This window comes from Dromiciops gliroides, chromosome 6 (genome assembly GCF_019393635.1).
Source record: "Dromiciops gliroides isolate mDroGli1 chromosome 6, mDroGli1.pri, whole genome shotgun sequence".
NCBI lineage: Eukaryota > Metazoa > Chordata > Mammalia > Microbiotheria > Microbiotheriidae > Dromiciops > Dromiciops gliroides.
Window position 1 is genome coordinate 109,801,094 of NC_057866.1, and position 15,308 is coordinate 109,816,401.

The 15,308-nt window shown below is 43.1% G+C and overlaps 1 protein-coding gene across 8 annotated transcripts in view; it reads left to right on the forward strand.

The window, feature by feature from the left end:
* TUB (TUB bipartite transcription factor) overlaps positions 1-15,308 on the forward strand; it is a 146,977-nt gene that overhangs the window by 125,043 nt on the left and 6,626 nt on the right. For all 8 annotated transcript variants that reach the window (XM_043970316.1, XM_043970321.1, XM_043970323.1 and 5 more), the window contains 5 exons: positions 2,446-2,637; positions 3,444-3,556; positions 5,321-5,438; positions 12,516-12,614; positions 14,168-14,339. In XM_043970316.1, coding sequence (XP_043826251.1) covers positions 2,446-2,637; positions 3,444-3,556; positions 5,321-5,438; positions 12,516-12,614; positions 14,168-14,339 — 694 coding nt within the window. The remainder of the gene's footprint in view (positions 1-2,445; positions 2,638-3,443; positions 3,557-5,320; positions 5,439-12,515; positions 12,615-14,167; positions 14,340-15,308) is intronic.

Genomic DNA, 15,308 nt, shown 5'->3' on the forward strand with positions numbered 1-15,308 from the left:
TTTCCAACCCTGGAGATCCTTTTAAAAATCATTTTTATTGATGTCATGTTCCACCACCACCTTCATATTGAACCAAGCAAAAAATAAGTCATTTTGGATTCTGTTTCTGTCATTCAGTGTTTTTGGTTTTATTTTTGGCCACCTGTGCATTTTGTAAGCATTATTCAAGTCTGTGATCCATCACTTTAAAATGGTAATTAGCACAAGATCTAGGACAAATCCTTGAGGCCCTTCACTAAAGATTCCTTTACAAATTGATGTCAGTCTCTTAGTGACTATTCTTTGGGTCTAGATATTCAGCAAGTTCCAAATGCAGTTAACTGTACTATCTTCTAACTCACATTTTGTCATAGTTCACTACAAAATAGCATGAGAGACTTTGTCAAATGCTTTGATAAACTTTAGGTAAGCTACTTCTAAGTGTAACATTTCCCCCATTTACCACTCTATGACCCTACCTAGTAAAGGTACTTATTCTGACATGAGTATTTTTATTTAAAGGAACCATGTTGGATTTTGTCATCACTGCTTCCTTTTCAAGATGTTTATTAACCCTCCCTTTAATAGCACATCCTGGCATTTTGCAAAGAATCATACTCAAGCACACTGATCTGCAGTTGTTTCTTTGAATTTCCTAATATCCTTCTCATGTAATATTTTATATTATAGCAATCTGTGTTCTCTTATTCCCCCAGTGAAAGCTCTTTGAGGATAGGGACTGTGTCTTACCTAAATTTTGCCTTCCTCCTCGAGTCTAGCAAGGTACTACATACAGTTAGGTTTTTAATAATGTCTCTTGATTGTGACATAGTTGTACTTGGAGTCAGACCAAAGGTCAAATCCATAGGATTTCGACATCAACTTGACAGCTGTATGGCTATGTACAAGGCTCTTGATTTCCCCAAGCTTCAGTTTTGTCATTGTAAAAGGTGGCTTACCTCAGTCAGTTCCTTGTAAGGGTCAAATGTACTTTGCATACTTTAAAGCTCTATGTAAATATCACCCTCACCTTCATCATTATCATTATTGAATGAATAAATAGAAGAGAGATGATAATAGCTTGAGATCACCAGATTAAAGGGAAGTTTATTTTAGAATAGAGGAGAACTGAGCGTAGGGAGAGGAAAAAGAGCATTTGGGGAATGAGAGATTATTAACAGTGTCGGTTTGGGAGTTGGGAGACCTGAATTCAAATTCTAGTCCCAATACTTACTAACTGTGTAGCCACAGGTAAGTAATTTTTCCTTCTCAGACCTCAGTTTCTTCATCTGTAAGATAAAGAGAAAAGTACCATCTTTCTTTCTTTCCTTCTTTCCTTCTTTCTTTCTTTCTTTCTTTCTTTCTTTCTTTCTTTCTTTCTTTCTTTCTTTCTTTCTTTCTTTCTTTCTTTCTTTCTTTCTTTCTTTCTTTCTTTCTTTCTTTCTTTCTTTCTTTCTTTCTTTCTTTCCTTCCTTCCTTCCTTCCTTCCTTCCTTCCTTCCTCCCTCCCTCCCTCCCTCCCTCCCTCCCTCCCTCCCTTCCTGCCTTCCTCCCTTCCTTCCTTCCTTCCTTCCTTCCTTTTTCTTTCTTTCTTTCATTTTGAGGCTAGGTCTGCCTATTTTTTTTTTTAGTGAGGCAATTGGGATTAAGTGACTTGCCCAGGGTCACACAGCTAGTAAGTGTTAAGTGTCTGAGGCTGGATTCGAACTCAGGTACTCCCAACTCCAGGGCCAGTGCTCTATCCACTGCGCCATCTAGCTGCCCCAAGGTCTGCCTATCTTAACGATACTGGAAGGGCAGTAGCTACTGAGGGGCTTAACCCCACTGCTTATCAATTAGCATGGATGTTTTAACCTGGGATGTTTTTCTGACCTGGGCTGGTTTGCCCTTTGCAAGGCTGCCTGGTGGCCCCTAGCCCCCAGTTGGTACCAGGCTTGGACACCTGATCAGTTATATCCCCTCTTCAGCTTGGAATTTCCAGATCCAGGGGATCTACCAACCTTAGCTTCCTCTATAGCAGACATTGTAGGCATGTACCACTACCACATCTGGCAAGAAAGCATCATCACTCCCCACCTCATAGGGTCATCCTCTTCCTCCTCATGATTACTATTATTATTTCTTTTGAGGATGAAAGAGTAGGCATGATTAGTGAGAGCGAGGTACAAGGTGGCCGAGAGGAGGGCTACCCCTTCCTCTGTGACAGGAGGGAAGGAGGAAAGGAAGAAGGATGTCACTTGGAGGACAGGAGAGGTGTCCAGGGAACTTTCTTCAAATGGCCTTGATCTTCTCAGGAGAGCGGGAAATAAGGCCTTCTGCCTGGCTGTGGTGGTAGAGGTGGGGTGGAAGATGAAGCAGGGAGAGATGGGAAAACATGACTCCTTAAGGGGAATGTCACAGGGTCAGGTGCTGCTGGTGGCTCACGCCTCAGCCCCTCCTTGTTTCCCATGCTGCTTTTGCCTTTCAGGAGACGGCCTCGGCCCCCAGCCCCTCAGCCCAGGCGCCGCTCATTGAGGTGGAGGACCTGGAGGAGTTTGCGCTGAGGCCGGCCCCACAGGGCATCACCATCAAGTGCCGCATCACGCGGGACAAGAAGGGGATGGACCGAGGAATGTACCCCACCTACTATCTGCACATGGAACGGGAGGACGGAAAAAAGGTCATCCAGCCGCTGCAGTCCTTGCTAGCTAGCAAGCCATGTCCTGGGACTGAGATGCCGCCAGACCCCCCCTCCCTTTCCCCTGGTGTCGGGAGACCTTTACTTGTCCCTTCCTGGAGCCAAGGAACACCAACCTGACTTCCCTGGACAGGGAGCCATCACTGGTCCCTTCTTCTCTCCTTCTAGTGCCTTCTTGCCAGGGTCAAAGAATATCAGTCTCTCTTTTATCCTTTATCTTGGGAACCATTCCCTTTCCCCTGGTCCATCATCCCATTTTCCCCATCCTAGGTTACTGAGGGTTAGGATACAAAGAATCTAGGAACCAAAACATGAGCTGTGGGTGTGTGCTTGCTTTCTCAGAAATCCCTTCCACGTTTGCCCCTCATCACCCCCCCCCTTCCCATGTTGGTGTCTTGCTGAGCTGAATACCCCTTTCTTCCAGCCACTGCATTCATTCACAATGTCCCGCTGGTCTAGCTCCTCACAGGCAGGCTCACGAGGCAGGAGGTTTTCTGTCTCTGGAGAGGGTGGTGGGGTGGGGAGGGTGGCAGGGGGAGGAAGCACTGTATTCCCTGTCTCAGATATGGGCCCCCAACTCAGAATTGCTATTTCACCCTCTCTGCCCAAGCACAGGGGTGTGTGTGTGCACACGTGTACACACAAGCTAGTGTGAGCCTGGGGTGGGTGGGGGAGCATGTCGTAGTCCACAGCTGTATGCGCAGGTGAGAGCACACAGGTGTGTCAATATTATAGCCAGGCACTCGTATAGTGGGGCTAGGGGATGGATCATCGTGTTGTGCCCATAGGTATTCCTCCTGGCTGGAAGGAAGAGGAAGAAGAGTAAAACATCTAATTACCTCATCTCTGTAGACCCGACCGACTTATCCCGAGGAGGAGAGAGCTTTGTGGGGAAACTCCGGTAATGCTGGGGCCCCAAAGGGGACACTTCTGACCCCTCCGACCACAAATGCCCACCCCACATCGAGGCTAGCCCGGCCGCCTCCACTCTGCCTTGTGGGAAGCCTCTGTCTGGACAGATTCTCCACCCTATGGCTTTGCATCATGACCTTATTCTGCAAATAAACTTCTCCCCTAAATTGGAATGTTAGGGTTGGGAGGGACCTCAGAGTCCCACATGCTAATGAAATTAGAGGCCCGGTCGAAAAGAAAACCTGTCCTACCCATTTTAGGGTTTGGAGGAAGAAAGTGCCTTGTGAACTCTAGAGTGAGATAGAAATGTGAGCCACCCTCAACGGTGGCACGTGATAGATGTCACATGAGCGTGTTTGTCCTGTTAAATGCTGAGCTCCCCAAGGGCAGACACTGTTTGTTCATCCTTGTTTCTTATTATCATGTCTATTTTACCAGTAAGGAAACAGAGACTCGTTAAAGGTTAAAAGACTTGCCCAAGATCCCTCAATAAGTGGCTCCAGGCCAAGCTTTCTGACTCCACTTCATGGGACTTGCTTTGGCAATGACTTAGTATGTGGGACTTGCCAAAGGGCCCATAATGAATTAGGGATGAATTTAGGGCTAGAACCTAAGTCTGCATACTCCGTCTTCCTTTTCCCTCCCAAAACTGCTATGAGTGCAAGAAACAGGGCTTGGCCTGGGATCTAAGGAAGCTTGATTCATGGTTATTCTTGCTAAAATAATTTAGGCCCTTAGTGTGTCCCCTCTGTCCTGGAGGCTCTGACTGTTGCTACCATCAGGGAGCAGAAAGCTCTCGCTCAGGCTCATAGCATGTGGTCAGGCCTGCTTGCAGAGATTCTGAGCTTGGCTTTTTGGCCAGAGATGGAGATGAGCTCCATGTCCTTCCTCATTAGATCTTAAGGTCATAAAGTCATATAGTTCAACTTTCTCATTTTCCTCATCAGTGAACTAGGGAGCTTAAATGACTTGTCCAGCATTGCAGGGGTATTAAGTGGAAGACGTTGGATTTGGATCTGGGTCCTCCCAACACCAAATCCAGCACTCTTTCCACGGTGTCCATGATGGTGGGGGGGATTCTGGGGACCTGGGTTCAGCTCCTGACTCTGCCATTAATCCGCTGTGTGATCCTGGGTAAATTGCCCTCTCTGGGCATGTTTCCTTTTCTGTGAAATGAGGGGGTTGGGTACCTGTGGGATCATGGACAAGTTATTTAACTTCCCTGGACCTTGGTTTTCTCTTCTGTAAATAGTCTGCTGTTCCTCCAGTTCTAGGTCTAGGATCCTTTAACCACATGTGGAGATCCAAGACTTTTTTTTTTTTTTAGTGAGGCAGTTGGGGTTAAGTGACTTGCCCAGGGTCACACAGCTAGTAAGTGTTAAGTGTCTGGGGCTGGATTTGAACTCAGGTCCTTCTGAATCCAGGGCCGGTGCTCTATCCACTGCGCCACCTCGCTGCCCCAAGACCTATTTTTTTAATGTCAAAAGTCAATCCTCATATTTGAAAAAGTTAGGAACCACTGGACCACAGATGATTTCTCAGAGTCTTCCCAGTTCTGACATTTGATGTTCTTAGAGTCTTTCTTGGTCTGTGTTAAAAGATACTTTCTAGGTCTGAGTTGTTTTAAGGTCCTTTCTAAAGCAGCCATTCTCGTTTGTGATCTAAGTTACTTTCAAGGCTAACATCTAATGCTCCAAAACTTCTTAAACTTCCCCCTCCCCAGCTCTGATATTCACTGCTCTCTGGCTTCTAGGTCAAACCTCATGGGAACAAAGTTCACCGTGTATAACAATGGAGTCAACCCGATGAAGACATCATCATCAAATCTGGAAGGTGCAAATATAAGGCAGGAGCTGGCAGCCATTTGCTATGTGAGTCGTGAGGGTGTGGGGGGAGAGGTCGGGGGTAGGGGCCAAGGACCTTATCCAAACCAGGCTAGTTCGCTGTTTGCTCAGAGCTCAAGTCTGGTGACCATTTCCATCCACCCATCCATCCGGCTGACTAAAACGGAGATGTCAATGACAGAAGATATTACTTGGAGAAAAGGAAAGAGAGCTCAGGACAGAACTCTGGGGTACACTTATAGTTGGGGGACAGGATATGCATGATTATCCATCAGAGGAGACTGAGAAGAGAGTAGTCAGACAGGAGGAAAACCAAGAGAGTTTACTGCCATGAAAACTCAGGAGAAAGTATCCAGGAGAAGGTGGTCAGTGGCGTCTAATGCTTCATAGAGGTCAAGAAGGATGAAGATGGAGACCAGAGCTAACAGATTTGACAGTTAAGAGAACACTGGAAATTTTGGAAGAAGCAGTTTTATTTGTGAGATGAGTTTGGAATTCAGATTGCAGAGTGTTTAAAAGGGAGTGAAGAGGGGGGCAGCTAGGTGGCGCAGTGGATAGAGCACTGGCCTTGGACTCAGGAGGACCTGAGTTCAAATCTGGCCTCAGACACTTAACATTTACTAGCTGTGTGACCCTGGGCAAGTCACTTAACCCCATCTGCCTCACCACAAAAAAAAAAAAAATACAAAAAAAAAAAAAGGAAGTGAAGGAACAGGAAGAGGAAACAATGAATTTAGATACCTTTTTCTAGGAGTAAAACAAAAGAAGAGAAACCTGTGTTTCAGTTAATTTTGTCTTCCAGTCTCTGAGATTCTCTAAGTAAATCATCATACCATATGTAAATAATTTTTGTCCTCTTTGCCTGTGTTTATTCATCTTCAATTTCTTTTCTTTTTCTTATTACTATTTGAAACTGTATCAAATAATAGCAGTGACAATGGACATCTTTGTTTTGCTCCTGATCTTTTTGGAATAGTGTGCCTTTGCTATAAATTATGGTGGCTCATATTTTTTTTTTGGTGGGGCAATGAGGGTTAAGTGATTTGCCTAGGGCCACACCACTAATAAGTGTCAAGTGTCTGAGGCCAGATTTGAACTCAGGTCTTCTTGAATCCAGGATTGGTGCTTTATCCACTGTGCCACCTAGCTGCCCCCCCCCCCCGCCCCGGTGGCTCATAGATTTTTGGTATGTTTTTTTTTTTTTTTTTGTGGTGAGGCAGATGGGGTTAAGTGACTTGCCTAGGGTCACACAGCTAGTAAGTGTCAAGTGTCTGAGGTCGGATTTGAACTCAGGTCCTCCTGACTCTAAGGCCGGTGCTCTATCCACTGCGCCACCTAGCTGCCCCCACTTATAGTTTTATATAGATATTGCTTATCACATTAAGGAAAGATCCATTTATTCCTATGGGTTTTTTAATGTAAAAGAGTACTGTATTTTGAGGCTTTTTCTTCACTTGTTGATATATTTTATAATTATGATGTATTATATTTTTGGCTTTCCTAATAATTGAACCATCTCTGCGCTCCTGATGTAAATACAAACTATTTAGAGTAATTAGTGTTTTAATTATATTGCTATAATTTCTCTGCTACTGTTTTATTTAGTATGCTTATATCAATATTAATTATAATATTTTGTATCTATATTCTTTAGTGACATTTAGTATATCGTTTGTTTTTTTCTGATTTATTTATCCCTGGTTTGGGTATCAGACCTATGCTTGTCTCTTTTTTGTGTGTGTGTGGGGCAATGGGGGTTAAGTGACTTGCCCAGGATCACATAGCTAGGAAGTGTCAAGTGTCTGAGGCCAGATTTGAACTCAGGTACTCCTGAATCCAGGGCCGGTGCTTTATCCACTTCGACACCTAGCCGCCCCACTCTGCTTGTCTCTTAAAACTAGTTTGTTTAGGTGCTTTTTGTCTCTGTCCTTGCAAACAGTTCATGAAATTCAGGGGGTAATTGTTCTTCAAAGAGATGTTACTTTGATGCAATTCACATATAAGTCCATCCGGGTGAGAAGTTTTTTTTTCTTTGGGAATTCCTTTCTGGTTCGTTCAGTATGGCTTGTTTAACTTCTGTTTCTGAGATTGGGTTTTTAAAGAGATATTTCACATTGCCCTCTATTTTTTCATTCATTTGGATTTACTTTATTGTGTCTTGAATTTTCATGAAGTCATTAGCTTCCATTTGTTAAATCCTAATTCTTAGGCAATTATTTTCTTCAGAGAGCTTTTCCATTTGCCTTTTCAAGCTGTTGACTTTTTTTTCTCATGACTTTCCTGCATCGCTTTCATTTCTCTTTCCATTTTTTCTCCTATCTCCCTTACTTTATCTTCAAAGTCCTTTTTGAGCACTTCCATGGCCTAAGACCAATTCATATTTTTCTTGGAAGCTTTGGATGTAGGAGTTTTGACTTTGTTATCTTCTTGTGAGGGTGTATTTTGATCTTCCTTGTCACCAAAGAAACTTTCAATGGTCCTCATTTTTTTCTGTCTGTTCATTTTTTTTTCTAGCTCATTTCTTGACTTTTAATTCCTTCTTAAAGTGGGGCACTGCCTCCAGGATGCACTGTCCCAAACTTCAGGGGGTCCCAGGTGGATTGATTTAAGGAGAGACAGGTTCTTCATTCCCTTGGCCTGTGCTCTGGTCTGTAAATACTGAGATTGGGTTTTTAGATTGTCTATTTTATATTCTGTTAATCTGAGCATTTTATTTATTTGTAAATATTCATCCACTTTGTTTCAGTTTTCTGTTTGGGGCCAGGGGACATATATTTGAGTGTAATGGTTTTTGCCAGTTTCCTTTAGTTCCTTTTTATTTGTTGTTAATTACCTCTTTTTATGTTTGACTTTGGTAATTTAGTTTTCCTCTCTCTTTTTTATTGAATTAGCTAATTTTTTCTATTTTATTGGTCTTTAAAAACAGCTTGTAATTTTATTTGTCATCACAGCAGTATTTGTTCTTTCAATTTAATCTCTTGAATTTCCAGAATTTCCATTTTATGTCTAATTGGGGAGGATTATTCTTTTTTATTTACATGCTAAATTCATTGGTCTTTATTTCTTTGTTTCTATAAATGTTCAGAGTTATGAAATTTCCTCTAAAGACTATTTTGGTTTTATCCTATCAATTGTAGTTTCTTGTCACATTGTTATAGTTTTCTTTGATATAATTTATTTTTATAATTTATTCTTTGACACATTTCTTCTTTAGGACTGCATTATTTCTGTTTGAATCTTTTTTTCAGACTTCCCTTATTGATTATAATTTTAATTGTTATGGTCTTTAAATGATACATTAAGTATTTTGCTTTCTGGCATTTGATTATGAGATCTTTATGCCCTTTCACAATAATTTTTGTACGGGTACCCACAAAACTGAAAATACACACACACACACACACACACACACACACACACACACACACACACACACACACACACACACCCCTGATGCTTACCACTCAGTAACCTTCAAAAAATCTTTTGTATCCAATTTTTCTAATATTTTATTCAGATCCATAATGTCTTTCCTGTATATTTTTCTTCTTAATTTGCCTGTGTCTGAAAGGGGCACATTGAAAACACTGACGATTATTGTTTTTCTGTCTAGTTCTCCCTATGGTTTAACTAGCTTTCCCTTTAAATTTTTAGATATTATGCTATTTGATGCATACATAATTAGTATTTTTAGTTTCATTATTTATGGTACCTTCAAGTATAATTTAGTTTGGCTTATCTTTCTTGATTATATCTATTTTTACTTCTTGTTTTTCCTGAGATTATGCTTACCATTCTTGGCTGTGGGTTTTTTTTTCCTAATTCAACTGAGGCATAACAGATTCTATTACAACCTTTCATTTTAGTCCTGATTGAATCTTTGTTTTAAGGACCTTTCTCATAAACAACAAATGCTGAGTTTTGCTTTCTTCCTCTCCATTTTGCCACTGTCTTCCACTTTGTGGACAAGTTGAGTCCTCTCTTCTTCACAACTGTGATTATTAGGTTTGTTTTTTTCCTAAATTATGTTCTATTATAATGTTTACTCTTTGCCAACTACTCTTTTCTTTAGAAGGATGTAGAAAGGTCTAAAAAAGGAAGGAAATCAGGACCAGTCACCTATAATTAGGATAGTCTGATTCCACTCCTTTTCCTTCTTTCCACATAGCCTAGATCCAGATGGCTGTCTGTGTTTTGCCACTTCTTCCCTTTCTTTTTTCCTTTTCATAATTAGCCCTCTGTAGTTGAAGTTTGTTTTGTTTGTAACTATTTCCTCACCAACTCTATTTTACTAAGTATCTTTATTTCTATCCTAAATGAGTTCCCTATTTATTTTATTGTATTTTACCATAATGCTGTTTCCACCTCTGAATATGCCTTGCTGAGCTTAAATCCAAGTGAGATCCATGAGATCCTCATTTCCTGCACCACTCTGACTACCTGTATTTGTATAGTTGTTTCTTGTAGCTTTCAAACTACATCAAATAGCTTCTTTTTCTCCCATTACATCCTTGGACCATTCCTTTCTTTTCTTTTCTCCTTCCCTCTTCTCTCTCTTTCCCACCCTCTTCTTTCTTGAAAACCAACAAACCAACAAACCAAAACTCTTGTCTCTCCACTTCAAGCCCCATTGATCCTTAGAGATGTCAGACTTCTGAAGTCAATAGTTTTTCTCTCCCTTTTAGATGCAAACATTTGATTATCATTTTATTCTTTCAAGTTGTTCAAACTTGTTTCTCTTCCTACAGTTCTCCTGACTCCTATGTTTGCATGTGAAAGATTCTACTCAGTTCTGGTCCTGTCAAAAAGAATGTTTGCAAGTAATGGATTCTATTACAAGTCTGCCTCTTTCCCTCTGGGTGTAAGCTTGGCTTTAAAAGATGTTATTTTCATACATAGACCTTTTTCTTTTGATTTGGATATCATATTCCAATCTAATAGTTCTCATTTTTGCTCATTGATCCTGTGTGATCCTGACTGGGATTCTTTGGCATATGATATGTCTCTTTCTGAACGTCTGAATTATTTTTTTTATTGTCTTAGATGCTCTGAAGTTTGACAATAACATTTCTGGGGGAACCAAATTTGGAGTTTCTTTCAATTAATGACTATTGGATTCTGTGCTCCCCCTCCCCCCCCCCCCGCAAACACACCTTGCCCTATACTTCAGGAGAGTTTTATTCTATGACTTCTTAAAACTATAGTATCCAAGTTCTGTGCTACATTCATGATTTTCTGAAGATTCTTAAATTCTTTCAGGTCATTAAAAAAAAGTTGTAGATGTCTTGTAGGTTCTTCCATTTTTTTTGTTATTTGGACTTTGCTCTATTTCTTGTTGTATCATTTACTTTTTGAATTCTGTTTCTGTATTCTATTTTTCAGGGGGACCACTTTCATGATAACGTTTTTCAGCTTCCACTGTTTATTATCCTTAATGCTTCCTCAAAAACTCATTTTGACTTACTTCTGACTTTATCTTTGCTTTTATTCTCTTCATATGCCTTCAATTTCATAAGCCTCCACTCTTGACATCCTTGTCACCAATTTATTCTTTTTTGGGGGGGGGTTCATTTTTGTAATTATTATTGAATTTTATTTATCTGATGTTTTGTCTTGGGGTTCTCTTATCCCATAGGGTTTCTTCATTGTATTTGGAGTTTTCTTAAAATTATTCATTTATTTGTTCTCCCCAAAAGGGATTAGCCATCCTCTTGCTGCTTCTATTTAGTTCCACAGTTACTGGAGTTAATGTTACATAAATCCCAGAGGATAGGACGAGTTGTAGGAGTGTAGAGGTGTTAGTAGCTACATGGAGTTCTCTGTCTACAGCATGGACCAGGCAGTTGGCGAGCCCAGCTAATAGTAGCTTTTGGACCCTTCTCCCTCTGCTAAGCCTGTAACAGGGCAGGTCCCAGGTGGGGTGATGATGGCCCCTGAGAAACAGCTCTAGAAAGGGGATAGGTTCCAGAGTAGCTACTGATCCAAGTGAAAGAGGCTGCTGACACAATTCCAATAGGGTGGGCATTGCGTGGGAGGATTATGGCAGTCACAGGGCACAGTCCTGAACACAGTAGGTAGGACATTCCAAGTGATCATGGCCCCTGAAGAGCAGAGTCTTGAATGGCAAGGCAACAAGCCAAGCAATTGTGGTCACTAAGAAGCTGGAGTCCTGGATGGGCAGTTTGAGCCACTGAGGGGCATAGACCAAGATGAAAGTTCTCAGTCAGGTGATAGTGGCTTGTGGACACAGTTTTGAATCCTTCTTCCCGGGCTTTGGATCAAAGTGAGTTTGGCAGGGGGCAAGTATCATTATCCCCGCCTCCCATTTCTTTCCCTCCTCCCTGCCATGAAGATTCTCTTCATTTGTCTCTCTTGTTTGTTGAATCTTTTTGTTTATTTCATTTTGTGCAGTTTCTTATTCATGAGATGGTTTTGGAGGGAATTGGGTTTGCCCAGAACCTTTTCATATTGCCTCTTTACCCGAAGTCCCTGGAGCTGCTTCTCATTCACTTCTATTCCCCACACAGTGAATGCAGCCCGGCATGGGACAAAGCACACAGTATACAGTGTCAAGACTTGTTAGATGGACAACTGAATGAGTGATCTCCTCAGGGAGTGACCATGTCCAGGGCCTGAGCCCATTTCAGCTGTTGTGAGAGGAAGGAAGGCCCTTACCTATGGAAGGGCCCGGAGACTGGGTCCCTTTGATTTTGCCGTGCTTGGAATTTGGGGGAGGGTGCAGGGAAGGATGGTGGGGGGAAGGGGAAGCTAGAGCTGAGTGCAGCTGTGGAATGTGGTGGTGGTGGGTTTTCTAGAGTGAGAGCACTGGATGGATGGATAGATGGACTTGCCCGACTTGTGTCAATATTTCTGATTCCTTTTGGAAGAGATGGAATTAGATGTACGAGACTATGTCCCTGGTTTTCTCCAAGGATCGGGGCCCAACTCAAGAAAGAGAGACTCCCCATCTCAGCAGGGTGTGTGTGTGTGTGTGTGTGTGTGTGTGTGTGTGTGTGTGTGTGTGCATCCCCACTCAGTTGGAAGAGATGGGGTACATCAGTCAGTCTGGCTGCATTGACCTATCTTCTCTTTTGAAATCTCTAGGAGACTAATGTCTTGGGATTTAAGGGCCCTCGGAAAATGAGTGTGATCATCCCTGGCATGAGCATGGTGCATGAGAGGGTCTCCATCCGACCTCGAAATGTGAGTCAGTTCTCCCCTTCCTTCAAATGGACAGTGGGCAGGAGAGGAGAGTCTATTTCTCGCAGTTCCTTTGAGTCGCTAAAACATAAGGGGGACAGGAGAGGAGGGGAGGGGGAGGGAAGGGAAGAAGACAGGAAATGGGCACCAAATCGGGAAACATGATGCTGAGTCTCAGAGCTGGTAGGGAGCTTGGAAACCATCTGACCCAAACTGCCCAAAGACAGGAAGCCCCAGTGTGACGCTGCCAGTGGGGGCTCTTCCAGCCTCTGTGTGAAGATCTCTAGTGAGGGGAGAACCCACCGCCCCCCAAAACTTCCCAGTCTACTTTTGGACCCTGGGACTCCTTAGGAAAGGTTTCCTTTCATGCATCAAGTCAAGTCTGCCTCCCTTCATCTAATGCCCTTTGTTCCTCATTGTGCCCATTAGGGCTGAGCAGAAGGGGTCTATTCTCTCTACTACGTGACGGTTCTTCTGATACACGGACGTAACTGTCTTCTCTCCAGGCTAAATATCCTTAGTTCCTTCAACCAGTCCTGATAGGCTCTGGTCCCTTCCCCAGTCCTAGTTGTACTCCCTTGGGCACGTTCCGGCTAGTAAAGTGTGGTACCCACAATGCAATGCATTTGGTCTAGTCTGACCAGGGAAGAACATGTTTATCATGGGCTGTGATCTGGGCCTCTGCCACGCTGGCTGCAGCCTAGGATTGTATTATCTTTCCCAGGTGTTAGGATGTCTTCCTGGTGACTTATGTTGAGCTTGTGGTCCACTAACTCCATCCCCTCCTTTTTAAATTGACATTTGCCCCTCTCTCGTCTTACCTCCCTCTCCTGTCCTAGAAGTGCCTTCTTACTGTTAGGCTGTACAGGGGTTTCTCTCCCATCTTTGATGTTTCTCTAGCCACCAAAATGGTGGCTTTTTCTTGTCCTCAGCATTTACTGCCAGCTTCAGTTCGTCCTGAATTTTAGCACACCGGATGCCGCTCTTCTAGGATGATACCCCACCCCCTTCTGTGCTCATCCTCTATTGCCTAACTTGCTTCTTGTAAAAAACATCTAAGCACTAAATCCAGAGGCCAACATTTTTGTTTGCTCTCTTGTTCTGTAATGTTAATGTCCTGATTGTCCCTTCCCTTAAGTGCTCCTCTGTCAATGCTAACAGACCCAGCCTAGTCTTTGGAGTCCTTCCCCCTTCCCTCAGCCCGCTCAGTACTATATTCCTCAATCGCTTCTCAGGGGGCTGCAGAGTGTACGAAGAGCTGACTCCTGATACCTTGTGCCAGAGGCTCCCTGCTCTGTCCCATCTTCTTTTTTCCGCTTCTCTGCTGTCCTCACTGTTTCCCTGCTTCTCCTTCACTCCGTTTGGACTTCCATCTTCACTCCTCCTGTTTCCCAGCACAACTCCCCTGCTCTAGTCTGCCCCCATATTCTCTCCTCTTTCCCCCATCCCCATTTGTTCCTCTGGTTTATTCTATGTCCCAGTTTCTCCACACCTTCTAGAAGATTCCTCCAGGTTCTTTTCCCTACTTCACACAAGTCCTGTTCTTGCTCACTCAGGAGCAGGAGACGTTGCTGGCTCGGTGGCTAAGCAAAAGCACAGACACCGTCATCGAGCTACACAACAAGACACCGGTGTGGAATGATGACACCCAGTCCTACGTGCTCAACTTCCACGGTCGTGTCACGCAGGCCTCTGTCAAGAATTTCCAGATCATCCATGCAAATGACCGTGAGTACTCTTCTGGGAGAAGAACTCTCTGAGGCAAAGGGGCATCTCCTGAGGGGGAGGGGAGCCTATAGTGGGAGGAGAAGGGGCATCCTGCATAGTTTGGCTCAAGCTAGAGGAAGCAGGCTTCATTGGAAGAGACTCAGGCTAGTAGACACAAAGGAGATTTCAAAAAAAAAAAAAGGTTTGAGTCCCTGGAAAAGATAATAGTTAAGTAACTGTCATAGCATCAAGAAGTTGGAATCAGACGACATCCAGTCCCTCCCAGACTTAAGCTAGAATCTCCTCTACAACTGCCAAGCAATGGTCCTTCAGCCTCCTTCACTTGGAGATTTCCAGCAACGGGGCATTAGCTAGCTTCCGGAGTAGCCCATCCCTTCTCCCTTCAGACAGCTCCGAGTGTTAGGAAGTTTTTCCTTTCATTGAGCCAAAATCTGCCACTGAAAATTCCACTCTTTGGTCCTAGCTCTGCCTTCTGGGACCAAGCAGAAGTCTGTGTCCTCTTTCCTATGAGCCATTCAAATGCTAGACAGCATTCCTATTCCCCTTAGTCCATTCTTCACACCAGACCTCCTCAGTTCTTTGCACTGATCCCTATATGGGATCAAAGTTGCTCATCATCCTGGACTTTCTCCAGTTTGTTACTCGTCTTCCTAAAATACGGCCCCTAGAGGTGGCCCAGGTAGACTGTAGGCCTACCTGCCACATTCTTCATTCTGGACACTATTTTGGGGATACTATTTGTTAAAGCCGTTTTTAATCCTCATTGGTTTTTCTGGCTTCTGAGTCAGTCATGCCGTCGACTCAGAAATTGAGCTTGTGGTCTTCCAAAGCCCTAAGTGTTTTCCAAATGATCTAATCACACTTCTCCTATCCTATACTTGTGCAATTGATTGTTTGAACCCAAATGCAGGATTTTGCTTCTATTTGAATTAAATTTCTTTACTAAAAATGGGGACCAAGATGACATCT